The 27,781-nt window shown below is 41.1% G+C and overlaps 1 protein-coding gene across 1 annotated transcript; it reads left to right on the top strand.

The window, feature by feature from the left end:
• The first annotated feature begins 995 nt into the window (after nt 1-995).
• LOC146555939 (cytosolic phospholipase A2-like) lies at nt 996-23,131 on the top strand. Its single transcript, XM_085252883.1, has 19 exons — nt 996-1,265; nt 3,120-3,233; nt 4,409-4,490; nt 4,669-4,817; nt 5,355-5,468; nt 6,328-6,365; nt 6,868-7,000; nt 10,522-10,658; nt 11,018-11,240; nt 11,511-11,625; nt 13,669-13,806; nt 14,039-14,128; nt 15,953-16,015; nt 17,160-17,290; nt 17,414-17,522; nt 17,845-18,029; nt 18,102-18,291; nt 18,834-18,991; nt 20,373-23,131. Exons 2-19 carry the CDS (start codon nt 3,210-3,212, stop codon nt 20,529-20,531), a joined length of 2,238 nt encoding a protein of 745 aa, XP_085109009.1. The 5' UTR covers nt 996-1,265; nt 3,120-3,209; the 3' UTR covers nt 20,532-23,131.
• The last annotated feature ends 4,650 nt before the right edge of the window (nt 23,132-27,781 follow it).

Here is a 27,781-nt window from a genome sequence, read left to right as displayed (position 1 = left end):
TTCCCCTCCTATCACCCTCACTACTCACCCATCCACCCTGTGACAAAGAGGGATTTTAGTGAGCAGAGTTTATGAATCACCTGCTTTGCGAGTGTCTTTATGACTCTGGGTAACTCTACCTACATTATGATCGTTTCAGTCCTTTTTGGCCACTTAAAATATCTTTATAAAACCAATATGTTATACGCGTTGTAATTTCTGATGCACCCTTGGCTACATCACTCTTTAAAAAACATTTCTAATGTCAATGAGACTGTTTAGCCGGATCAAACACGGACATATAAAAACCACTTTGCTAAAAAGTGATTGCAGAAAACATTCTTTTTGTCAAAATAACTTTATATCTTTCATGAGTTAAGTTTCACAGATTATAGGACAACAAGTAACAAGTAGACAATCTTTTTCCTTCTTTCTTTCTGCCAGAAATCATTTTTGGGAGAAACAAGCTTTCTTATCCACAGAATATTTATTTTCTATTCTCACTCCTTCAGTGCTACAGCCTTAAATTAACTAATTGTATGCGTTTTTGTTTGTTTTTTGTCCCCATAAAAACCGGAAGCTGTGATTTTAATTAATGTCTAATAATATTTACTGGTTTACACAACGTATTACCACGACAGGGGGGATTTAATATCTATAGCCTCTATAAAACCTATGAACAAACATGGAGAAATGATAAGTACAAATACTCGAGTACTCTTTGATTGATAAAAAATTACAAGTTTGTGAATCACCTCCAGAGAGATTCACAAACTTGTACTTTAAAAAAAAAAAGTGAACATATAAAACTCTTTTTTTCCTTGAATTGAATTTCACTGGATTAAATGAATCACCACCTAAATCAGTAAATAGTCACATGGCTCAAAGCACATCTTCGGAAAAATGTAAAAGACAGAAAAAATGAAGTTGGTCTCTTTCACAAACTTTCTTGAGCTTCAGCCACAGATGCCACCTTGCGGTTGCTCATCGTGCACATTTGGAGAGCTCTAGCTCAAGTCTCAAAATCTGAGTCACAGACAGTCTGACTGCTACTCGGAAATTTCCTATTAAAAGAATCCTGACCATCACTCTTTAAATCCAGCGGTCATTTGAACCCCGCTGTATTTTTATTGTCTTCCGGTAGTTTTTTGTCTCTCTCGACGCGAACGTAACAAGCTACGACAGCGCTCACTGCCGGGTACGGTAGCACCTCCTCTCCACCTCCTGAGCTTTTGGCGTTACAGTATGAGACATTTACTGTGAGCTGATAGCATGCGCCTGCTGAGGTACGTGGATATTTCCTTTCCTTTTTTAGACACATTGTTGTGTTTTAACAAACAGGTGTGGGCGCAGTTTAAAGGAGGAGGTCTGAGCCTTTGCTCCGAATGGGTTAAACAGCAAAGGCTTACATTTTACGCAACGCCGTAAGACAAGGAAACTCACAGGCCAGTTTAAATAGGACCGATCACTGCAGGGATACACAAGTAAAACTGAATAAAACTGAACTTAATAATGATTATTATCATGTTTATTATGAACTACCTTCATAGATATTTTATATCATGTGTCATGTTTATATAAGTGCAAATTCATAGTATCCACCACATCTTTACTGCCTTAGTAGGACTAACATTACTCAGCATCGCATGTAGCGCACTCATAACATCATCGATCCTTGTTTGATCTGCCCTTAATCTGCCGGGCTAATAAGAATAATGTAAAGCCTCTTAGCAGTGCCTAATGATAAGTTTTGCGTGAAGCCTCTAAGCCGTATAAGAATTAAATTGCAGTGACTCCTCGACGTAATCTTTCTCTGGAGACACGCACAGTGATTCACTGAAGTGAGTCTTCGACCTGCTCCTTGTGTGGCTCAGGTGAGCACACTCCCTCAGGAGGATCCTGACTGTGCTCCGCTGAAAGCCACAGTTGCGGCAGCTGTTTTGCATTATAGTCCGTTGCTGCAAGTCTCTCTTACGTTCTGCATCCTCATATGAAAATGTGCTGCCACGCGGCGCTTTGCTGAAGTTGGCACACTTGCAGAGCTCTGCATGCGCCTATTGTATGCAGCAGCGGAACAAGGGCAGCGTGAACTGGCACCGTCAGAAGTTGGACCACTGATGCAAAGTACGTGACCGCTTCTGTGAACACACAGACGCTCTACGTGCTCTCAGTCCTCTCAGTAATTACACACTTTGGTGAGCAGCAGAGAAAAGGCTGGTGACCTTCATATGCTATCAGTTGTACACTCGCACACATAGACATGCACATATCTATGCAAATTTCTTATCAAGATATGGTTTTCAGACATCACAGAGAAAGAGTTGGGGTTGCTAAAAATAGCCACCGTGCCACCTATTCTGCAAATGCGCACTAAGCTTTACATTTTGTCGTCCAGCATGTTGAACGAACCGCATTTATTCAGGGAAGACCCTCCTCCCTTTACCGTCATATTTTCTCGTTCTCTTAACATACGCTTGTGGTGAACACACACACACACACACACACACACACACACACACACACACACACACACACACACACACACACACACACACACACACACACCATTTCTATTGGCCCGGTCCTCTTATCGGGATTTTGTGGCTCAGCACACTTCCCTTTACCCCTGCCAAGATGTAAAAGAAAAGACTTTACTGGTATTTGCGAAGCTACTTGTTTTTAAAAAATTCCAGTGCACTATAAAAAAAAGTGTTTTGTTTAGGAAAGGCACCCTTTTAAGAGATACTGTCATATTATGGCGTTATTTTTGTGTCACTATTCTGAGCGCACGTAAAAAGAATTTGCAGGTGCAAGTGTTGCATTTTGAGGAGAAATTTATTTTGACCGAAGAAAAGCTGAATTTGAGTGAACAAAATTCATTACTGCGTGCAAAAAATGTATTTCAGTGCTTGCTATTATCCACACACACACACAAAATGCAACACTTGCACCTGCAAACTTTTTACGTGGCACAAAAATAACGCCATATAATATGTCCATTTGTTGCATCTCTGGCTAAAAGTAAAGCTGTAATTATGCCAGTATTTTGTTGTCGTTTGCATCACAGTTTAAATATGATGTTTTTTTCCGCCTGTTCAAACTCTAACCCTTTGTTTGCACTTCTTTGTTTCATATTTCAGGCTGTCTGTGCTGCAGTTTGTGACAGATATGTTCCCTTGACCTAAAGTTCACATCTTGACGAAGGCTTTCCTGCGAGTTGCTCACCTCACATGACAATGGCTTCCAATATAATTGTGAGTGTCGACACAGTGCGTGTTTACATAACTGTAAATAAGAGTGAGGCCAAAACAAAAGTGGACAGATTCCTTTGGCATCAACTGTGACACAAATAATTCTGTGGAAGTTCTTAGTTCACTGGTATTAAAAAATTTCCCTCTTATCGCAAGCCACAGCCTTGGGTCTATAGTATAACAATAAGTATAACAATGAGCGTGTCAACGTCAAGGCCATTTTCATTTCTATTTTGGTGGAAGACAAGTTTGAAAGGGTTGGTTTAAAGGAAAAATATGCATAATATTTGATCAGTGTGACGTCTGAGTTTTTATCACGTAATTCCAGGTAAATTTCATTTATTTAGCACCATAATCATAAAATAATTAAGCTCACAGTGTTGTAGAGGAAAAACTGAACAAGCAGCCCTTTCAACAAGAAGGGGTGAGAGGGGAGCTATTTTAAAGCCGCAAAAAAGTCTCACAGCACTTCCTGTTTTAGAGATTTGCAAATGTCGTTGAAAACTATTTGTCTTTTTGGGTTTTTAAAAATAATTTTAAAGTGTGTAAAAGGCTGCCAGAAACAGGAAATCTTAAATAGTCACAATATCAAACTGCACTGCAACACACAGAAATTCAAAACAAAATCTATTCTGTGAGATTGGAGATATCTGATATCTAGAAATGACAAAGAACACTGTTGGGACCTTCAAGTAGTCGTATTGAACAGAATCCAATACTTTAACTTTCATTTCAGTGTGCGACCAAACTTTCAGGGATACGACAATGTAGCAAAAGGGAAGCTGAGGTGAAAGGGTTGCTGTAAAATATATAAATGGTTTACAGTACGGGCCCATTAAATGCTCATCAGTATGTATTAGAGTCACAGTATTTGGGAAAGGGCTACAAATTTAGCAGTACTGTCAAAATATAAGGAGAAAGCTGTCGTAGCACAGTGTGAACACAGCTGGGAAGTGCATCCTTAACTGGAGAGTTCTAAAAAATCCAGATGTTCTCAATGATGCTCTCACTTGGGGCACGCCAGACTTCACTGAACCAGTGTACGTCATGCTGCAGTGCAGCCAACTGCTTGGCTGTGTCATCTGGATGTGTTCATTTTTCATTCTCAGCATGGCTGATGTGATTTTTTTCTCATGAAGCAATGAAGTGAGACTGAACTCTGAATGTCCAAATTGCAGGTGGAGCAGCAGTTTTCTCACAAATTCACAGTGACTGTAGTTCGAGCTCAGAACGTCACCAAGGGAGCGCTGGGCGACCTGCGTAAGTGCTCATATCATTTTTGCCTTACAGTCACATATTACCATGCTTTCCTTCATATCGTTGGAATCTAATCCATGTACATTTACAGCAAAAGAAATACAAAAGCACTTGATGATGGTTATTTTGAGGTTGGTTTTCGGCTGTGTAGTAACCCTGTGGAACTTGTTTGTGCGCCCAGTGGACACTCCAGACCCGTATGTGGAGATTTTCATCCCGACGGCTCCTGAAAGCAGAAGGAGGACCAAGCACATAGACAACGACATCAATCCAAAATGGAACGAGACCTTTCATTTCATATTAGACCCCAACCAGCACAACGTTCTGGAGGTTAGACCTGCATTTACTGTAACAGAGCGCAGCACAGGATGACAAGAAGTGATGTCATGGAGCGCAATCCCACATAAACACAGCCTAACACTTGTAGCTCGCCATGAGGTGATATGTTAATGTTATCCTAACATCTAGCCTTTGACTGACTCAAGTGTTAGTTTGGGGTAAGCTACTCAAGCTGCCTACATATTTACATCCATGACTAATGGAAAATCATGTCATGAGGTGACTTTTAAAGTCGACTGCTAAGGTCGGTGACTTTATGCGGTCTGCCACATCAAGGCTGAGTTTCCATAGTTTCTAAATGTTTCTACTTTCTAATAACACCGTTTACAGTTGGCACAATTTGGTCCGACGCTGTTACAGCACTACGCTCAAAGTCGGTGAGGTCCTTCCATGTTTGTGAAGGCAATCGGCATATAACGTCTAAGTCATAATCAGTTTAACTAATCGACAAAACTAGCCAGTTGGAAGACGTGAACACCGGCCACAATTTCTATTTGAGTATAAACTGCTGTTGTTTATGCCCAACAGTTAACATTAATGGATGCCAACTACGTGATGGATGAGACGCTTGGGACAGCATCCTTTGAAATCTCCAAACTCAATGTGGGCCAGACAAAGACGGAGGTGTTCCTCATTGGCAAAGTAAGAAAGTTAATTTGTCCGACTTTCATTATTTATCGTCATTATGTTATAAGCAATCATGTAAGAGGTTCGTCTAAAAACATAAAAAACCCAATCTGAATTAGGGTCATCTTCTTGTGCGCCTCTAGATCTTTTTCAGCACGGCTGCTATGTCTACATTACTTTATAGAAGTCTTGTTCTGACCACATGGAAGTGGATGAAGTGGCAAGTAGAGCAAAAAACATAGTCTGGCTCAATTTTCTGCTCCTCATGCCTCAGAAGTTTGCACTAAAAGCTTTCATTGTTACACTAATCTAATTTAATTGTGCGCACAGCTAAAGACAAGTGTCTTCTGTGCACCTCGAAAAAGTTGGATTCTTTGAGCTTAAACTGCTTGAAAACAAAAAGTTTGATGCAGGACTTCACGTTCGCTTACGGGTCAACTTTGAACTCTATGTTCTTCACATGAATATAGACATAGCTAAATTTCCATAGAGTAATTTACAAGCAGCGTGAGTGTTGGAAGTGGTCCAGAGATCCACAGAAAGACTGCCTTGAAGAGCATATCAGCCCTTTAACTGAAAAAAAGCTGCTGGAAGAAGATAAGGACCTAATATTTTAATTTGATATTTTGTTAATGTCCTAAAAGAAGTGTCAGTGTATGGCCACAGAGGCAGATTTCGCATTAAACGAGTATGGAGGCTACAAAGTATCAGCAAAGTAACCTTGTAAGGTTTTTTTGTTACAAATCACAATAGAAAAGTACAATATGTATTTCCAAGAGACTTTAAAGGGATCAGTTGTGTTTCTGTGTTTATTTCTTGCCCTCAACCACAATTAAATAATGTATAATAACCACATATTTAATTATTTTGACAGGCAACCAAAGTGCACTTAGAGATGTCACTGGAGATCTGGTATGTAATACCTTCAAAATCAAATAGTTTTATTTTGTTTCACAGCAACATTTACTGTTTAACCTAAAATCAAACTAAGCTCTTCAGAATTATTGCAGGTTTGAAACTGCAGAAACTCCCCTGAAGCATACCATAGGTTAAAACTAGAAAGTAGGTGCAGCACGATTCAGCAAATGTGAGCTGAGTCATTCTAACAATAAGATTAATGAGAATTTTGATTGCACAATTGTGGGAGGATTTCAAAGAAAAAATTGAATGTTTGAGAGGAAATTCAGTGAAAAAAGAGTGTGTAATGAATTCCTTGAGGCCATGACTATTTGTGGTTGTGTTCTCCATCAGATATCCCCCAAATCACATCACCATCAGTTTCAGCATTATCAGTAGTGTTATTAAGAGATCACAGCCTATCTCGGCCTCTAAATACAAACTGAAACACGTGTTTCCGGTGCTGCTTCCCTGGGACTGCTTTGGTGATCTTCCCTCTTGTTGCTTTTATCTGCAGTACAAACCTGGACCTGCGGTTCAGCCACACCCTTTGTGACAAGGAGAAGCAATTTAGAGAAGCCCGTCGAGAAAAGGTGATGCTCGGCATCAAGAAGCTGCTACGCACTGAGGATCCTTGTCACCCAGAAGAGGTGTGGATCAAAGTCCTTTTAACACACATTTTACATGCAAACTTTGCTAAAAGTAAAACAGTGTCGGTGCTGAACTGTGGAATAACCTGATGTTTAGTCTTGATCATTTGTGTGCAAAAAAACCTTTTGGAATGAAGTGAAGCTGTTATATAGTTACTTTGATCATATTTTTCATTATGGCAGCGAATTGTTTGGAGCTTAATGATGCTTCAAAATCTGCACCCACCACAGTCTCAGTGTCAGTCTGAATGCTCTGGTTTACTTTCAGCACTGTGTACACGCTATACTGAGTCCCAAAAGGTGATCCTGTTCATCTGGACGTTTTCAGTGGGAGAAATGTTTGGTTACTCATCCAGGTGACTTCTTCAGTCTCAGCTGACTGCAGGTTTCCTCAACCTTATAAACAGTACATTTGCATAATGACTGAAACCACCCACTGAAGGAACAATGGGCTGGGAGGTCAATTTCTTGATCATTAATATGCAAATTGTCATCACCATTGATCAACAACCACCGATCAATGGCCTTGAGTACCATTCACAGAGAGTTGAGAAATGGCTGCAATCACAGCACTGTACAATGGTGAAATGTACCCTTAGGCCCCCCTCCTCGATTCAGAGATGGTCTTTCCCTTTTCACCTAAATGGCCTCCTTGGTTTCCTCGATGTATAAATCATGCCTGGTACTTAACAGCGTACACTGCATTACTCTGTTTGTGTCAGGGGAACCAATCCTTGGGGTGGACCAATTTTTGGTGCAGTGTGTTTTGCGGTTTAAAAGCCACAGAGACACAGTGTTTAGAAATGTGTCTCAAATGTTTCGATACTCCTGTCACATACAGGATCACAAGCGTTTTCGCTTCTGAGACACTCGGATGACAAAACGTTTCTCCCACTGAAAACGCTACGTCCAGATGAACAGAATCAACCTTTTGGGATTTACTTACCTGGATGATCGAGCTGCATAAAGACATTGCTATACTGAGTGTCTTATGGGGAGGGGCAAGCTCAAAACATAAATGGAAATTATTAACATTATAATGCCTCTAAGTCCGTTTTACTCTCATTGAAACTCAAAAAGTTCAGAGCCATCCAAGCTTTGACATCTTCGAGGCAGTTCAAAAGGATTTGGATGGAGCCTGGGCCATTTGGTGCTAAAGACAAATCAATTTGGCAGTCGTCTGCGTAGCAGTGAAAGGATATTTCGTGTTTTCTAAAAATAGACCCCAAAGGGAGCAGGTATAATGGAGAAAGAAGAGGGCCAAGGATTGAGCCCTGGGGCACCCCACAATTTTGATAATCCCATTTGAATTGTAGCTTCAGTTTTCGGTTCTTATCTGACAGAAGTGGCACTCAGTGTGGTCTTCTGCTGTTATACCCCATCTGCTTCAAGATTTCACGTGTTGTCTATAAGCAGATGCTCTTCTGCACATACTGGTTGTAACGACTGGTTATTGAGTTACTGTTGGCTTCCCATCAACTCAAAGCAATCCGACCAGTCATTTTGGCTCAGAGAACTGCCGTTCAAGGGATCTCTACAGTAGGGCTGTTCGATATAATGATATATATCGGATGGCGATATAAAAACGTCTATGTTTCATTTTACGCTATCGTTTGTTTCGTGGTGTCGCAAAATAAACTGTTTACGGCAATATTTGTTCATCGTTTTGATGCTCACTGTAGTGGCTATATTAATTTCTTAAAGTTCTCTCTTTCTCTTATATTTAATATAACCACACTACAGACGAACAAGCGACTGTTTTTATGCGTTGTGGTTAGCAACAACGACGGTAAAACCATCGCGTGTCCGCTTGTGTATGTTCCACATAAACCTTTCACAATAAAGCTCAAGATCCTGTTGAGACTTTTCAAAATAAATGGAATCACGTGAAAGAGTATGCAGATTATTTACGGATGAGAATTAAAAAAGAGCCGCCAGGTGCTAAAAAATAGACCTTAGACGTTAGAACAGGCTTTTCCCCGCAGCACGCCGTGTAATAAACACTCACAAAGAAAACGGCGGCTGTTACAACTTATGTCTAAAAATGTATCGTTTCATGCATCGGTTAAAACACTCGACTCCAGCTACATGACGCGCAGCTGGAAACACTTCATGCAAGTCGAGCTGCCCGAGATTCACAGAACTTACAGAAAATGTTACATTTTTGTGATTTATATCGTTACCGGGACGATAGAATTCTTATATCGGGATATGAGATTTTGGTCATATCGCACAGCCCTACTCTACAGTGTTCTGCTGTAAGATGACATTTTCTCCCTGCAGCCGTTAGACTGTACAATCAAAACTGCTCCCAACAAACATAGATGTTTACATCAGTGCTGTAACAAGTTCTACTGTCATAACTTGCACATTACTTTTCTCAGTTCATATATACACTAACTTATTGGAAGTTACATGTCTACTTTTTAATGCACAGGTACAACGCACAATCTGCACATTTCCAGTTATTCTAAATATTCTTAACTATTTAAACATCTTTCAGTATCCTGCTCTGTTTGCACACTACAACCTGGGTTTGCCACTTATCTGTACTCTAATTTTAATAACTGTACAGTACTCTGCTTTGGTAACTATTATCCATTATGTAAATATGTAAAAAATGTGTTTCTGTTCTGTGTCCTGTTCTGTTTATATGTGTGTGTTTTTTCTGCTGACACAACCAAATTTCCCCTTGTGGGACAGTTAAAGAATTATTCTATTCTATTCTATTCTATTCTATTTCCAATTATATATTTTTGGCTGATAGGAATGATGGATGTGAAATCTGGACTCATTGTGCAATTGTTACCTCCCTTGAGGTCGGTTTCATTAGTACCAAATAGCACAAAGCGTGGTGAGTGTGCTGACTTTAGGGAGGGTATTCGTGCTTGGTGCTGACTTTCAGATCTGCTGGCTTTCTAAATTCATGACCGTGGTGCAGCTTTTGACACGCTGCATTCTCAAATTTAAAATAACACCTCAACAATTCTCACACCAGGAAGTAAAAGACAAGCCTCATACAGCTCCAATACTCTGAGCTGCACTAGCTTTCCCAGTGGTGTGGTTTTGGCTCGATGCCTTAGGGCCACGTCTGTTCATGTTTCTAACATGTGACGGAAGCTCCAGAGGAATGAGATATCCAGTTCCATGCCTTCCACCGTGCCACAACAATTCCTCCACAGTGACTTTGTAATTCAGAAATGACCATGCAGACTGGAAAAAGAAGCAATGTTGCACAATTGCAGTTTTGAAAAGCTGCAAATCTACCAGTCAGAAAACGCTGCAAAGCCATGATGCAATCAGCAAGCTGCTGCCCATAGAGACGGCAAAAGGAAATTACTCAAGATGAAAGAATGAAGTTGAGACTCATAGCTGCTGTCATTTACTCTGTAACAAAGGTGTGAGTAAGCATGGCCCTGTCTTCTTCCTTTTATGACTGTTACTGTGTGTGTGTGTGTGTGTGTGTGTGTGTGTGTGTGTGTGTGTGTGTGTGTGTGTGTGTGTGTGTGTGTATTTTACAGGTGCCAGTGATAGCAATAGCCGGGTCAGGAGGCGGTTTCCGCGCCATGGTGGGGTTTTCGGGCGTTATGAAGGCCCTGTTTGAGTCCGGGGTCCTCGACTGTACCACATATATTGCTGGCCTCTCTGGATCCACATGGTCTGTTTTTATTTCACCTCCTCTTTGTTTCCTTTGCACCCTGCCTCTGTCTGACCTATTTCTAAAGACACCTTTTCATTTTTACACATTTTTTGCCACTGCTACGTTTCTCTCTCGTTTTATTTCCTAATTCTTCCTCGGTGTTGCTCCTCCCTGCTCTGGCAAACTTTCCACCCTTCCCCTGCTGGTATGAAGTCTTCAAGCAGGCACCTCTGGCTTATTTCTGTCTCCACGACTTAGTGGATTTAACTTCCTTACAAGTAAAGTACCTGCATAAACCTCATAAAGAGGTATATTGTTAAAACATGTATTAACTGACATGGCATCTGTGTTAACTTCCTCCCTCTTTACTCCTGCAGGTACATGTCAACTCTCTACTCCAACCCTGACTTTCCAAATAAGGGCCCGAAGGACATCAACAGTGAGTTGATGAAGAGAGTTAGCAGTAACCCACTTAGGCTGTTGATGCCCCAGCACATCACCCACTATATCCAGGCCCTGTGGACCAAAAAGGCTTCAGGACAGCCGGTTACTTTTGCAGATATCTTTGGTATGCTCATAGGAGAGACACTTATACCCTCGGTAAGAACCTCGTATGTGCTCTTTGTTTTAATGCTGACAACACTCCATATTCCCATGTCTGATTTTTTTTTACCAGTAAGTTAGTCAGTTCCTTCCCTTTAAATCCATCTGCCACTTCTTCTCTTTTCTTCGAACTGCCATCCGAGTTTATCGTTCTTCTTTTAGTGTCACATAACTGTGCAGTCATATTGAGATAGAAATCTGAATCTTATGACTGACGTGTAAAACTTGGTGTTCAGATGATTAACACTGAGTGTTCTCTCCTACAAGAGAATGGGCATCAAGCTAAGCGACATCCAGGAGAAAATAAACCAAGCCCAGTGTCCGCTTCCTCTTTTCACATGTCTGCATGTCAAACCGGATGTTTCTGAGCTCATGTTTGCAGGTAAATATGTCTCTTCTGTTTGACACCTGCAGGTGTCATACGTTACATTATGTATCCTAAATCCTTCAAAACAATATTTTGCATATCCATATATCATGAGTACATGATACGATGACTGAAGCCACATGCAAAATAAGTGAGCGGTACATTTCCATATAATCCCTGTCTGCTACCATAAAGAACATGTGGCAAGATGTGGTTGGCTGTCATCTAATGAAAGCCCTGTGGTCAGTGACGTGGGAGTTTGTACAGTACAAAATGTTGTACAGTACTTCCTAAATTCTAATATAGCTCCCACGCAATCTTGGACTCATCTCTGAATATACACTCTCTACTAGTATTACAGAAAACTTCCTGAAACACTGAAATTCTTCTAAATAAAACTGTGAAAATAAATATTCTGATCATGTTTCGCTTTCAAGTTTAGACTTTTCTGATGCTTAGCAAGAACAAACTCTTCCTATCCGCGTTCACCGAATTCCATCACGCCGTCAAACTGTTTATCGAGGAAATGTTTGTGCTTCTCTTCACAAATCTAAATTGTCGTGGGCGGCTGAGTTTTGGATTACAAACTGCCTTTCGGCTATTTTAACAATAAATACATTCAGCGGTCCACACAGGCAGGAAACAATGACATACACAGACAGCCTTCTTCACGGCATCTCAGTGTGTGAGTGTGTAGGAAACCGACTACATCCACGTCGTTTGTTACAGCAGGTTTATAAAAAATGAATATATTGTTCAGTGGCACTTTGATACGCATAAGGGCAAGGCCAAACCTGCTGCCAGTCTAGATTTACGTGTTTTCCATCATCAGTCGTTTATCAGATCTTTAAAAGTAAGATTGAAAGTAAGATAAAACTTGTTTTTCTCTTTTATCTGCTCATCTAAAATCTCCAATGACAATTTCAGTAGAAAATTCCTGGCTGCCAACTGAAGCGAGATGTGAAATAAGCTGCGATTGTTGAGGTTTCCGAGGTCTGAGTAGTGTCACCGTGAGAGTATGCGTCCATTTGTATGTCTGTGTTCCCTTCAGTGGCTATTTATGGGCGAATACGTGTCTGTAAAAGCAGTTACCAATATGTCATAACGACATGTTACATCAGGTTGGTGTATAAACACGCCATGAAGAGTCTCTCCTCTCCCGAGTCTGTTTCAAAGCGGGGTTTGTGGGCCCCGGGGCACAAAATTAGTTTTGGTTTTGGCTCCAAAAAGCAATAGGAAAACAACACCCATCCAGTAAATGCAAATAGAAGCATCCTGTTGATGAGCGAGTTCAGAGCAGAATGCCCAGACAGGTTCAAGCTCAGAGAAAGATTATTGTAATACCGAGAATCACTCCACAGACATTCTCAAGAAACTCTTGGAGTATTCATCCATGCACATCCCTTTACGGCCAGAACGTACCCATGTTCAGGCATCTTTGAGTAGAAAAGGAGAACGGTGGCATCATTTCTGTAAAACCTTGGAAATCATCTCTTGCAGTCTCACCAACATGGACCAGATTCTGACAGGAATGTTCCAATATAATGTGAAGTCAGTGATATAATAAACTGAGAGTGTTTTGACAGGAAAGGGAAGTTGTGCCTACTGTTGATGACCAGTAGCTCAAAATGAGAACTGTGTGTTAATCTTTGACGACGTCTTTTTGCGAGAGAGATGGTGTGTGGGCGAGCGTGCGACTTTGACATGTGCAGACATGCAAAGCAAACATGTTTTTTTTCCTGTTGACGTTGGGAAGTGTTATCCCTGAGCGGTGACTTAAAGATGGCCATCTCTTAAAGGGCAGCAAACTGTGTAAACTGTGTCAAATTCCCATCGGATGTGTTGGCAGCGTGACGCAGGGACAGTATTAATTGTTTGGCAGCTGGTTCTGTTAATTGTAAGCAAGGCATTGTCAAGTATATGTAAGGTTTATTTCCATGCATGACATTTTTATCCAACAATGTAGCCTGTGTCAGAGTGCACAATGCAATTATGCAATGCAGTATTACTATTGTGTGTTCCTTATTGTGACCATAACACTGGGATTTCAACCTGCAGACTGGGTGGAGTTTAGCCCGTATGAAATTGGGATGGCAAAGTATGGCACCTTCATGACCCCTGACCTATTTGGAAGCAAGTTCTTCATGGGAACTGTTGTGAAGAAGTACGAGGAAAACCCTCTTCATTTTCTGATGGGTGAGAAACATGTTTTCATCTGCAGTCATACAAAAAAGAAAGGTTTTCCACAGGACTTACAAGCTTCCCTTATTGCTTCCCGAGGAAATAAAAGGGTCAACGAATGTGAGCACATCTATAAAAGCAGACATTTCAGAGGTTTTCTGATCTGAAGCGTTCAGGAGCAACAGGTACAAGTAGATACAATAGATACAAGATTCAAACCTGACATGTTTTTTATGTTTTTTTTTAGGTGTGTGGGGAAGTGCCTTCTCAATTCTGTTCAACAGAGTGCTAGGGGTCAAGGACAGAGCTGGTGGCAGCACCATGGAGGAGGAGTTAGGTAATATTTTTCATTCTGTTTGTTTGGACTGAACAATACAAGTGCTAAAAAACCCAGAAAGTGACCCGATAATTTTGCCGCAAGGCAGATTCATCTGCCGATCAGAGGGCGTCAAATAAATGGGTTTAGTCAGCAGACAAAATTTTAATTGTAGATGTGCACATTCCAAGCACTTATTTTAAATCAAGTATTATAAAAGAAGTAAAAATTGGAGTACTCGAGAAACGATAAGAATCGAAATGTTATTTCTTATTTTAAAAGCATAAGCTTCCATGTAGAAATGAAATACAAATCGTCCACACAGTATATGTGACGTATTTTTCGGACCAGAAGGCGCATTAATCAAAACAAAACAGTCAGATAAGTCAAACTTTACTCAGCTCATTCTTCTTGCTTCCTCCACTTCTGTACCATTGATTCATTAATGTTGAATTCTCTGCAGCTGCTCTATTCCCATGTTGTAGCAGTATATTAATGACTAACCTCGTATTGTGGATGGATTATCTCAGTTGTTCTCCTGACTGATGTTTGGTCCGTTTACAGCATCCTGCCATGCGATTGCATTTGTCCCTAACCATCAGGAACCCTCATGTTAACTTTAATCGAGTGGAAAAAAGTTAGCGTTCAACCTCCAGCTTCACTGTGTTTATGCTATGCTAACATAGCTGTGTCGCTAGCGATCACGTAGCACATCATTATATAGCAGCTAGCCAAACTTCAGTAACCCTACAAACGTCACTGCTGTTTAGTTTTCTGTCTTCATTTATGTTGGAAGTGATAGCAGAGCTGTACGTTTGAATTTTTCAGAAATCTCTCAGTCAGAACATGCTATATCATGTTTAGGTGGAAGCTAGCGAGCTAACTTCCTGCTAACTTCTAACTCTGTTAAATGTAATAAATTCTGTTTTCATGGATGCCTGGATGTTAAACTTAATTATTACACCTGGTAGAGCAGCAACGCTGATCATTTTATTAAAGATGAAAGAATTTAGACAGTTTTTAACTCTCAGTGATGCTGCAGTGTTCGATTGACTTTGGGACCTGAAGCAGAGTTTAGGACCCAGATTCCTCCGCGAGGCTCCTGACTACGGCAGCCGTAATGCTCCGACAATCCGTCAAGTGGTGCAGCTTCGTAGCGGATTATAAGCACTGTCGATTTTTGAGAAAATTAAAGGATTTTAAGTGAGCCTAAAAGTGAGGAAAACACGCTACTTATTTTATACAGATTTACTGAACGTAATCTGAAATTGGTGCTTTTAGTCATGGTTAGCTGGCTACTTTGCATTAGTTTATGTTTTCATTTTTTAGATAATCTCTTTGTTTTGGTATGAGCATCTGCTGCTGAAATAACTTCCACAGCGCAGTCTCCCACTGACACAGGCGTTCAGTCATGTCTGAGAGCCTATTGTCACAGTCATGTGTCACACTTGAATTTGTTTTGTTTAGAATTATTTTCTCACACCTAGCAGGTATTCCCAACCTCATTTTTTTCTCACTATTTATCATGGGATTCTTTGAGTGTTTATGTAATGTTAACGCAACAGCGGAAAGGCATCAGGTTCTTTTGCCTGGTGAGATGACTCGGTTTGCTTGAATGCACATGTTAGGGTGACCTTTTACATTGAGACGCACTCTCACAATGTGTTGGTTGTGCAAAAGCGTCTCCACCTTACTAAAGAATGCATTAGTAACAGGTGCTCGCTTGTGTCAGGTCTTTCTTTGTTTGACTTAAGTTCTGTAAAGTTGCATGATTAAACAAAAGTTTAGATGCAGTTTTGCCGTGTATATGAATCAAATTAACAAATGTTGCCTCGTGTCCTACAGAGCAGATCAAACCACAGCACATCGTTGGAGAAGACACCCTGGACGACGACGAGCCACGCAAAGGTGAACTCGGCGTTCCTTTTGATGGAGAAAAAATTAGGTTCAGCACACTGGTTGACACATTGAAATGTTTGAGCAAAAGTTGAACCCCTTGAGACGTTGTGAAAGTTTGTGGTAATGGTGCAAATTTTGTCGGTGTTTTGCAACTGCATGGGAGCAGCTGCCGAGGTCAGATCGCGATAAAGTGCTGATCGGCGTGCTTTTCTGCCGCTATCCAACAGCCAGAGTTTGCATTGTTTTTATTTATTTTGTTTTTATTCAGGGTCTGACTTTGATGATTGAAGCCAAACATTTATGTAAATATTCACGTAATTGCCTTTTCTTCCTTCTTGAAGAAGTGTTTGCACTACGCCCTGAGTGAATTTTTAGAAACAGCTATATATAGACAAAGAGGAAGAGGCGGAGAGAGAATGGGTGGGTGGATTATAAGGGTACAAACAAAACCAACAACAGTGTTTGTTTCAAGTGACACTGAAGATGAAATAAAACTAGATAAGAAAGATGTTGTGATAGTTTTTTTTAAATTGCCTACAAGCATCTTAAGTGTCCATATTCCTTTACATATTTCAGCTTATTGAATATTTGCTGCTCTGACACATTAATGACGGATTTTTCTACTGGGTTTCATTTTCTTTTGAATGGTGGAAAGAATGCTTGTCATGCTGTCAGTCTTGGGTTTAACAATACAAAAGTGCAAAACAAAAGAAAAACAGGTCTGAAATCTTTCCCGCTGCCCCTCTCTGAGCACGTCAGAACCAAGCTCAGGGAGCAGCTTCTGTAAAATGGAGTTCTTCCTTCCCACTGTCGCCAAGCGGACAGTGCTGATTGTTGGTGTTCTCTCTAAAATTGTAGGGTCTTTATGTTACAGTGAAAAGCACCTTGATTGGCACTGCATCAATAAATTTCAATTGATGTCGTGCGTACAAGAACATTTAAAACAATTCCAGATTTGGAATGAATCAATACCCATAAAAAAAATGTTTTTGTACTTTTCGTGCAACATGTTAACACAGTTTTAGCACATTTATGCAACAATGCAAAATCATGTATTTTGTTGAAATGTATCTGTTTTTAATTACTTTTGTGGACATTATGCATTAGATTAACCACCTCTGCATATTCCACCTGGGGTTACTTTGGTTTTTAGGTGGGACAGAAAACCAGGAGGCAGAGGAGGAGTTTCATCGCACCGCTCAGGCCAGCTGGGTTCAGCGTATGTTCACGTCAGTCTTGGGCGACTCTGCTTTGTTCAACACAAGGGAGGGTCGTGCTGGAAAGGTACACGAATATATTCAATACATTATGCATACAGGTATGCGTGAGTCGAGTCTTCCTGCGTTAGTAGTTACAACAGCCTTGCATCGCTCGCTGTCCTAATCCTTCCTTGTCATCATTTTCCAGGTGCATAACTTCATGTTGGGCCTGAACCTGAACACCAACATGCCATTCTCTCCATTACTTGAGATAACACACGCTATGACACCTGAAGAGGAGGTGGATGCTGTCACAGGCAAGAATAATACATTGATCACAGTTTAATAAATGTGTATGTTAATGCAGTGAAAACTATTTTGGAAAACTGCACAAATATCTTTGGTTGCTGAAAATATCACACATCTCTGTCTATAGAAATAAATTTAATGAAAGCTTCACAGTTCACAGCTGAGGGAAGTCGTGGCTTAAACGGTCACTTTAAGTTGTTTAATTCAAATAATATTTGTATTTGTAAATGTATGAAAACAAATATGCGGTCCTACTTCCAGTAAAGGACAAGTACCAAACGAAACAATTTGCTCGGTGAGTCAGGAAGAATAAAATTTATCATTGCTCAGATCCCGATGAGTTCGATCGAATCTACGAGCCTCTGGATGTGAAGAGCAAGAAGATCCACGTAGTAGACAGCGGCCTGACCTACAACCTTCCCTACCCCCTTATCCTGCGCTCGCAGCGCGGCGTCGACCTCATCATCTCCTTTGACTTTTCAGCTCGACCGAGTGACTCAAGCCCTCCGTTCAAGGTAAAACGGGACTTTTTGTGGTCATAAATGATTCATGTAAACAGCAAGTCTAACAGGATTTGCATCTCACAGGAGCTTCTCCTCGCTGAGAAATGGGCTAGAATGAACAAGCTGCCATTCCCCAAGATCGACCCCAAAGTCTTTGACCGTGAAGGTCTGAAGGAATGCTACGTCTTCAAACCAAAGAGCGGTGAAAAGAACTGCCCGACGGTCATCCACTTTGTCCTCGTCAACATCAACTTCAGGAAATTCAAAGCGCCTGGTAAGTATGACTGTATGTGGAGGTTATGTGGGGGTAAAATTTCACTGTTGTGGCACATGAGGCATCTCTTCGTCAAAGCTGGACTGGGGGAAATTGACCATATTCAGTCAGCAGCCAGATGTTAGGCACCTCCTCTGAGTGACCCCAATAGAAACCATCTTCCCATCCTCCCTTTGAGTATGTGTGTGCTTACAGTAAACTACGAATTCCGTCTTTTTTATGACCCAAGTGAAATATGGTTCCTGGGGGAGTCAGGTGCTAGAAGGAAATCTCTCGCCTCAGTAGGCGGACCATATGTATAAACAGGTCATATATCAGAAGCCATGCAAACAAACACTATCACCTCATCTCCACTGCACGTCCTTTACATTAAATAGGTCATCCATTCAGATAAACAGAGTCTGTTTATGGTTTTGCACTCAAACGGAGAAGAATCGCAGTATACCATAACTATTACATCCGGTATCAGTTCAGCAATGAACAGTATTACATACATGGTTGAACTGAAAAGTGCCCCAACTCTTGTTGTTGTTAAATATCAGGCGTTGCCAGGGAGACTGAGAAGGAGAAGGAGCTGGCCGATTTTGACATTTTTGACGACACCGAGACACCATACTCCACCTTCAACTTCCAATACTCCAACGAAGCTTTCATCCAGCTTCATGACCTGATGGAGTTCAACACTCTCAACAACCTGGAGGTCAGTTTAGCGCTGCTGCAAAACTGGTGTAGCACAGTGTTACCTGTTGAGCCTATCACTGTGGATGTTTTCATAAGGCTTACAGGCATCGGTAGATTAAGTGATTCATGAACAGGTTTGTTATTGGCCAACTGCTGTTCCTTCATTTCCTCAGCTGTTCATTCTTAGTGTTGTCAGAGGGGAAATTTTGGATTGAGTCTACTCACATTTTGATTGTGCAACATTAGAAATTTCATCGCAGTCAAAACCGGATGGTACAGGCCTAAACTAATTCTCTAAAGGTGTGTCATTTATGTGACGTCAGGCTGACTTTCACTTGCTAACTTCTGAGTAACTATGTTGAGTAAGGGTTCAGCCTCTTTGATTTCACTGGGTGGTCAGGTGATGCAGACAGACTTACGCTGCCACTCAAGATATGTTCCGATGCTAGGCTCCAGCATTTTGAGCCCAGTTAGCCAGCAGCGCTAATATTTGGAAACGTACTGATAAAACCTCTGTCATTCATGGTTAATATAAAACAAATCTGCCCACCGACACTGATTCATATGAAAGTGCAAGACAGAAATTTCCTGGACTTACTCGTTTTTACATCGTTAAAGTGTCACCAGCTGAGCTCTGGGGATGTGTAGTGAGAACCTCATACAGGTTTACACAGTTGGGGGGATGAAATGATTAGTGAACATAAATCGGTAATAAACCTAAGCCTATGTAATCCACTAACTTTGGATCATTTATTAATTGACAAATATTAACTAATTACTAAATGATGATGTTTCCCAAATAATTGGGTTAAATACTAACTCTACACTTGTCAGGGGCGTATCCAGAAGGTGGGCATGGGGTGGCACCAGCCCCCCAAAATATGATTCCCCCACTGCTATAGAACTTTGCTGAATTTTAATGTACTTTTACATCTTTCAAGTATTTACGTGTCATGCTGCTTTTACTCTACTATATTTTGTACTCCTTACTGGCTCATCAGACATTACTCCCTCTGCTATTTGGGTTTTATTCTTTTTATGTGGCTCACATATCTTCATGTTGTACCTTCCATGTCACTTGGTTGCAGTGTGGCGCTGACGTTAAATGTTTTACGAGATCTTACTCGACCATTTAAATAATGACCCTTTAATTCAAAGTGCTGCTGTGTTGAAGAGCAGCTTTTTTTCTGAATGACTCAACGTGTATTAGATTTCAGGAAAGTATGGTAGCCATACAAATATATGGAAATCTACCTTCCAGCATGATGTTATTCAAAATTCATCCAACATTATATTTATCTGAACTTTTTAACCTTTTTTAAATATCGCTCTTTGAATTTAATGTAGCAGCATTTGTTCCATATGAGATTACAATATGGACTTTGTCCCCCTCCCTGCAGGTTATTAAAGAAGCCATCAAGGACTGCATCGCGTCTCGTAAGGACAATCCCTCGAGCGTCTCTCGTCCTTTCAACCTCAGTGAGATCCCAAAAAAGAAGATTCTCAAACGAGATCATCAAGGAAAGCCTGTGAATCACCTTGGGAATAATAGCCAGTAGCTTCGGTCTAAGACTTCAGGGCTTTTGGGGGATTATGTTTTCACCTTAGAACGAAGCATTTTCTTTTTGGAAAATGCTCTCATGCTGATCTTTTCTTTGTGTAATAGAGATGCTTTTGATTTGCTCTGGGTTTGATATGATTTCTGATAAAGGGCTACTGCAAGGAAGCTGGATGTTACATGATATGATATTATTTCATTCATATACAGCTTTCACCTGGGCTTACGTGCACTATAGTGACTGCTGGCCACAAACAGCTGATAGGTGCTTTCCCTGCAGGCTGTGAGAGACAGACTAGAAAATGAACCAAACAGTGCAATGTGAGTGAATTGGTTCCATATCCACTGAGCAACCCAAACTACAATTTTGTTTATTGTGCCTGTTTTAAACTCACATGCTCATTCACTTCACTTCACTTACATTTTCTTGCAACATTCCCAAATGTCGGTGAGGAGACTGCATTTGGATCTCACAGCCGTGTGTGGACGTTTCTAAACACTGAGCTGTGTGAACGGACACATTGCAGGAAGCCGTTCCTGCACTGCGTCTTTTTGTGAGCTGAGCTCTTTCCACACTGAACGTGTGACAACAGAGCATGCAAATCACCTCTTTTTTTTTTTTTTTAATTACCGGATGGCTTGTCTAAACATGCAAGCTTGTTTGAAAACATGGATGGGGATATTATCGGTAACCATTGGTTTTGTTTGATGGCAACTTCTAAACACTCCAAGTGCACCCCCCTCTGGATACCTCAAACATCCCAGTGATGTTTACCCACCTACAGCGTAGGAGCACTCCCTGCTCCCCTCTAGGGAGTGCCTCATATTAAAGCCATTTTGGAAAAACAAAACTGGATGCCATGGAAACGGCCCTGCTCCTTCTCTCATCCGGTTCTGTGTCCTGACTCCATGGTTTCAGGTTGCTTTTTCTTTTTAAACACAGTGTTTGTCCCCCCGCCTCCCAACAAACCCAGCTTGCTGCCGGATCTTTTCAACAGTGAGGTGCAGCTTAGGTCAAAGTGAGGGCGCGATCACGAGACCTGCCCACAGCTGAAAGGTGTTCCCTAGTGGCAGCACCCAGTGGAATTTTACACACTACACCTTCACCTGCAGCAGTGGAGGCCTGAAATCAGACACACTACACCTACACCTGCAGGGGCCCAGAGGCTGCACGCGGAGCAGGGGAATTTTACACCGGACACTTCCGGCCCTCACGCTCTTACGTTTCAGCCGAGGTTGTTGGAAAGAAACCGAGAAAACAAAACAGTCGTTTGCAGTTTTGCTGCAAGATGAAACCACGAAACTTTTGCAACATGCTTTTTTTTAATTTTTAGCTGATTTCTATCAGGTGTTTTTTTCCTGTTTGTTTGTGTAGTTGCATTTTTTTAATAGCTGTAAGCATTTCCTCATTTCTGTTGTTCTTTTAGAAAAAATGGTTTTGGATAGCAGCAGTTTTTTACTTCCTCTTGTTGAATCAGATGAGAAGATTGACAGCGTTATATTTATGTACTGTAAAGGCTTATAAGTGAATAATTAGCAGTCAGGTACAACACAGCACAAAGACAGAAAATGGGCTAAAAAGTTACTTAACTGTTGAGCTTTTAGTAATTGCTGGATGGCTTTTCTTGCCTCAGCACAGAGTCCATTGACCTGGCAGTGCGTCACATCAAGGCTAAATCTGGTTCTGGTGATCCCTACTGTAGGAGAAACTATTGCAAAGTGTGTGTCTGTCTGTGGACACTTTGTCATTGTGTTACCTTCACAGCTATGATTTAGTCCCAACACTTGAATGAAAATGAAGGCCAACTTCTAAAAGTGGGTTTGGTCTAACTCATTTAAATCATTTCAGTTGTTCAGTAGTCCAGAAATAACTACTGAACTGCTGAGCCAGGGGACTGTGGATACTACCACCATCATTGTTGTGTCTCTACCAACTCCTGGGAGACATTTCTGGCTGCTAAATGTTCTCTGCGTGTGTTAAAAAGCCTGTTCCTCTTGGCGCTTATCACTCTGCTGTTCCTGTTTTTAATGGGTGCTTATCTCTTGTTGTTGTTGCTAAAAAAGAGCTACTTGGTAAGAGCAGAGATGATTGCAAAGTGAGCTGTGAGAGTGAGCCACAAGATAAGAGTTGTTTGTTCGAAAGCCTTACATAAAACTTGTTTAGAGGTTTGGGGTTTTTTTGCAGATTAATGTCAAATTAATTTAAGCGAAGCTAACCTGCTGCTGGCTATAACCATAGGGTGAATGCGGTGTCATTGTATCAGGGCTACTTAAGAAAGTGAGTGATTGTGTTTCCCCATAAATGTTAAAATAGCAAAAAAAAAAAAAAAAAAATAGCATCGACTATCTTATGAAGACATCCTGTCGAGTTCTGCCATTAACCTTTTCATATTTTACATATTGTTTTACTTTAACTTTGATTATTTCTACTATATATTCGGCCACCTATGACCATGTTTACATGTTACAAGATCCAAAATGGTCAGCTGTAGTGTATAAAACATTTCTGTGATTAATAACTGTATTATGACTGGCAAAACATAACATACATAATGTTTATGTGCATTGTTAAATGAGATTAATAAAAGAGAATTTATCTCATGTGTAATCTTTTCTGTTTAAATAGTTGAGACTCTTTCCTCATCCGTGAGCCCCCTCCTGAAAAAACACAGCAGCTGAGGTCAAAGTTCAAGGTTCGGGTTCAACCATGACCTGCTTTAGTTTGGCTTGTATTTAAAAAGAACTGCGTCAGAGTATTAATGTGTGTGGATGTCGGAGTGTGTAAAAGTCTTGAGTCACCTCTCATTTCTTTATTTGTTGTCAGGCAAATTGAAAATGGGTTCAGCAGTTTATTAAATTGAAATACAGTATTTGATATGACCGCCTTATTCTTCAACACAGACGGAATTCTCTGAGGTAGATGACTTGTCATTTCTTTGAGTAGTCTTCAGGAATATTTGAAGGATGTTCAGAGCTCTTCTTTGGATGTTGGCGGTCTTTTTTCCTCTGTCAACATGATCCCACACAGCGTCATTAACTTCGGCTTCGGATACAACGTGTTCTCACCCCCAAAGCATCGATATATTACGCTTCCGGGCACCCAACACGTCACTAGATTACGAGATTGAAAAAATGAGGAAACATGACAACCGTTTGAAATGAATCTATACATGTACATTCATTTTACTTAAATCGCTTGGAAAACACTATGTAACGTCATTAAAGTGCTGGTTCAGGTTAGGGATAAGGTGAGGGTTAGGGCTGGAATACATGGCTGGAATCTGTGTTACCGCGGGAGCATCATCCTACTGGATTTCATCCATAACCCGGCGCGTAGCATAAGAATGGGGACGGTCACCTTTTGTGTTCCTCGGGAACGCCAGATCGTCATTATATTACGCCTCGGGAATGAGAACGGGCTGCGCTCCTCTGAAAGTGGTCATATACAAAGAGTGTAATGAAAATGTGTAGCTATTATACCACCATATTGATTTCAAGGAAGTTACAAAATTTTGCCCTCGGGTATGTAAATACCTGAAAAATCAGCTTGTATTGACTGGCATCACAAGAAACCCCAAATCCTAACGAAACAGACCGTTTTCAGCAGTATAGAGCATTTTAACTGTGACATGTTAAACAAACCAAAAGGAATGCATTTGTATTATTTTCCATATAAAGAAGTAACTGGAGGGTGTGCTTCAACTATTGGGCGATTGCACCATGCCAGTTCATTGTCCATCCACTAGCCAGACTTTGGATGTAGGACCAACATTGTGGATTTTGTCCTGGCCGTGGAACAGTGGACCTGCTCTTTGTCCTCTAAAGGATATTTGTTAGTGTGTGTGGGTTCGCCCATCCAGTCGGTTCTTCAACCTCATAATCGATGCAATTATGCGCAGGACCTTCAACGGCCGCCGCCGTGGAATCGAGTTCGCCGATGACCAATCTTCAACTGACTTGATGTTCACGCATTACAAGGCTACAGACATCCTATGCAACGTTGTCCAATATGCTCAACCATATGGCCTCAAGATCAGTGCTGAGAAGACAGAAGTCCTTACTACTGGTGGATCGCCAGCCACCGTGTATCTTGAAGGCATGTAAATCTAACAATTCAAATACCTTGGCTCTCTGGTGCAGGAAAAGAAAGTGGATTCAACAGCTGTCAATCGGTGTCAGCATTCGCCTACCTCCATTGGTGCATCTGGAAGAAGACAAACGTCACCCTCATCATCAAAATCCACCTGTCCCACACACTAGTATTGCCCATTCTTCTCTATGGATCTTTGACCCGGGTCATCCTCAAACATGACCTCAACAAGCTCGAGGTCTTCCAAATGCACTGTTTGCATCAGATTTTCCCAGTGTCCCTTCGTGACCATCTCGGCAACAGCGCGATACGTGGTCAGTGTAATCAGCAGGCCTCGATGGAAGAGCTTATCCAGAAGCGACGACTGCAATGGTTTGGCTGAGTGTAAAAGTGAAGCTGTTGATTTATCGTCAATCTGCATTCCTATCTTCACCTGTGGTCAAGAGCTCTGATTAGTGAGTTTCCTGCAAAAGGGTGACTGGGCTGTCCATTAGAGATTGGGAGAGCTTGGTCATTAGAGACGGATTCCTAGTAGAACCGCTGCAATTGGCATGAGCAGTTACTGATGTCAAATGCTGATTGGGATGCATCCTGAGAGGTTACATGTCTCAGCTGGCTTGGGAACAACTTGGTTTCTCCTTCAGACAAGCTGCAAGAGGTTTCCGGGGTGAGGGAAGTCTGGTCTCCTCTGCTCAGACTGCTGCCCAACAACCCGAACTCACATAAGTGACAGAAAACAAATGGATGGATAAAGATCAGTTAGTGCTCACACACCCTTTGAAAAACTGGAGCCAGCGTTCTAACTTCTGAGAACAGATAATACAATCTGTGTTATTTCTACAAGCCCAAATCAGAGATTACACATCTGAAATTTAAAAAAAAGGTACAAAAAAGGCTCGTGAATTTTAAAAACTGCAGATGCTTACGTAGTCTCTTACATCACAGAAAACAATGTCCCTCTTTTTAAATCAGTTTTTTGTAATAATTTATCTGTAAGAACCATTTTTGACTCATTGGTAAGTACTGTAGTTTATAAAATGCAATGACATCTCTACATCTCTGCTTTGTTAATAGTTACCTAACAGTATGTGAGATTAATCATTTTCGGTGGAGGTAAATAGACCAGTGGCCAGTCCCAGACTTCCTTGATTGCTCACGACTTCCTTTTACTAAAGAAATTGTCTATGTGAAAGAATTACCTAATGCAATGGGAATATTTGGTTCCAGGAAGAGGGGAATACACACCGATGCAGCGATTTCCTTTAAATCTCAGTTTTTCAGTCAGAGAGGACTGTTTTGATTTGAAAATGTGATTTGAGGACCCGTACCAAATATCGAATGATGTTAACCAATAAATGTCAAAGTAGTGATGTTACAAAACGTGACAAAACGATTCCCTTTGACCTGCATGATAAAGAAAACCACACAGAGCCTCTAAAACTTGGAGACCTGCTCCAACAAAGCCCCCGCTAAATTATTACATTCCCCAATTAAATCCTCATCCAAAAGCAATATTCTCCTTGTGTGAGAGTACTAATTAAGTGCTTAGGATAGTTTGCTATTCTGTTAGTCCTTTCCTCTGGCACGGAAGCACCTGGCCAGATTCCCAACAGATTTGCCCAGAGTCTAAAAGCTCTGTATCGGCATCTTTTCAGAGAACGTTTCAAGTTTCACCTCTTCCTTAGAGCCAGCACAGCACAAAAGGGACTCCATGTGGAACTTTTTCACAGGTTTGTTAATTGGCAGATGAACAGAAATGCCCTCTGTGAGGCTGTATCCTCACCCTCGCCTCTGTCAGTGTGCCCCAGGGCGGCTGTGGCTACAATGTAGCTGCCATCACCAGTGTGTGAATGTGTGGATGGCTGAATGTAGTGTAAAGCGCTTTGGGGTCCTTAGGGACTAGTAAAGCGCTATACAAGTACAGGCCATTTACCCTCTGTGTGCTGAGTCATTCACATAGCAACATAGCACGGACAGGTTGGGGCACTGCAGAAAGCCTGCAATGAGGCCACTTGTGACCAATGCACGCCAGATTGTGTGTATGTGTGCAGCAATAAGAGGGAGTGGGAAAATCACAGGGAAAGAGAAGGAAAAGAAAACGTCTCTGTATGTTTTTCATGGACGAATGTGTGAGTGAGGAGCCTCTCAGAGGCAGGGTTCAATGTTTTGCAATTGTTTGACCTTTTCCTTTTTTTGGTGCAGTCATCGCTGTTTTCTAATACTCCCACTGTGTAGGTTGGCATGTAAGGAAAAAGGCAGTGATATACTTTATCTTTTTTTTTTTTTTTTACTCTTGGGGCAGTCTAGACAGGCCAGATAAGGAAATAAAAAGATCCCACTTCTAAAGGGAAAAAAGGCATTGATGAAACATAGGTGTGCCCTAGTTACTTGCTTTCCCAGAAAAGATCTGCGTGTTATGAACTACGTTCTTTTGGTTCGCAGTGAAAATGCCTGCCCATTATCCCTGGAAACATCACGGGACGATAAGCCAAAATTTAATATGAGCTCATGTGGTTTTCAAAAGGCAACAAAGCCACACTCCCCCACCCCCAAGGCGTCATGCAGTTTGAAAACTAGATACTTCAGTTTGGGTTTATTTCTAACTGTTTCTGTGATGCAAACAGAGACGAGTGCGGGGATTAGTAACATGGGAAATCTGGTCTTACTTCCTATACTGAAAAAATGCACATTCATATGACGTATGAAAGCCCCCATGGATCGCAGGCCTGATTACAAATCCATTCAGACTCCATTCTTCTGACTCATCGCACACAGTACTGGGCTCACCAGACTCCCACATTTCCGCATCGTAGCAGAATATTCAGAATAAACCTGTGCAATCATAAAGGTGAATGACACAGGTATCTGAATTCTGCAGCAATCCAGAATTTTCATGTATGGATTCACTGATTCAACTGTATCACATTAGCATAAAGATGTAACATCGTGTTTTTAAGAAGGTTTTTAGTTCATTTATGCGTATCTTCAAAACATTACATTCACGCTTGATGCTACTGTTAATGCTCTTTTTCTTAAATGGAACATACAAATAGCAATACTGTGATTATGATTACCTGCAGCTGAAGCCCATTTGCTTAAAGGTTTGATATGTTGTGTATCCAGACAAACTTTATTTGCCTTCCTGTCAACTCAAAGCACTC

This window comes from Mchenga conophoros, linkage group LG17, assembly GCF_057382185.1.
Source record: "Mchenga conophoros isolate Kocher_MC1m ecotype Shallow Benthic linkage group LG17, M_conophoros_male_GT1.1, whole genome shotgun sequence".
Lineage (NCBI taxonomy): Eukaryota > Metazoa > Chordata > Actinopteri > Cichliformes > Cichlidae > Mchenga > Mchenga conophoros.
The sequence above is the reverse complement of the archived record's forward strand: the minus strand, read 5'-3'. Positions and strand labels throughout refer to the sequence as shown.

Bases quoted from the DNA above. Each gene is read 5' to 3' on its own strand.
- LOC146555939 (XM_085252883.1), top strand. From the start codon at position 3,210: ATGACAATGGCTTCCAATATAATT. The intron at 17,523-17,844 runs GCAAGAATAATA...ATCATTGCTCAG, and splicing joins GGAGGTGGATGCTGTCACAG to ATCCCGATGAGTTCGATCGA. The intron at 18,992-20,372 runs GTCAGTTTAGCG...CCCTCCCTGCAG, and splicing joins ACACTCTCAACAACCTGGAG to GTTATTAAAGAAGCCATCAA.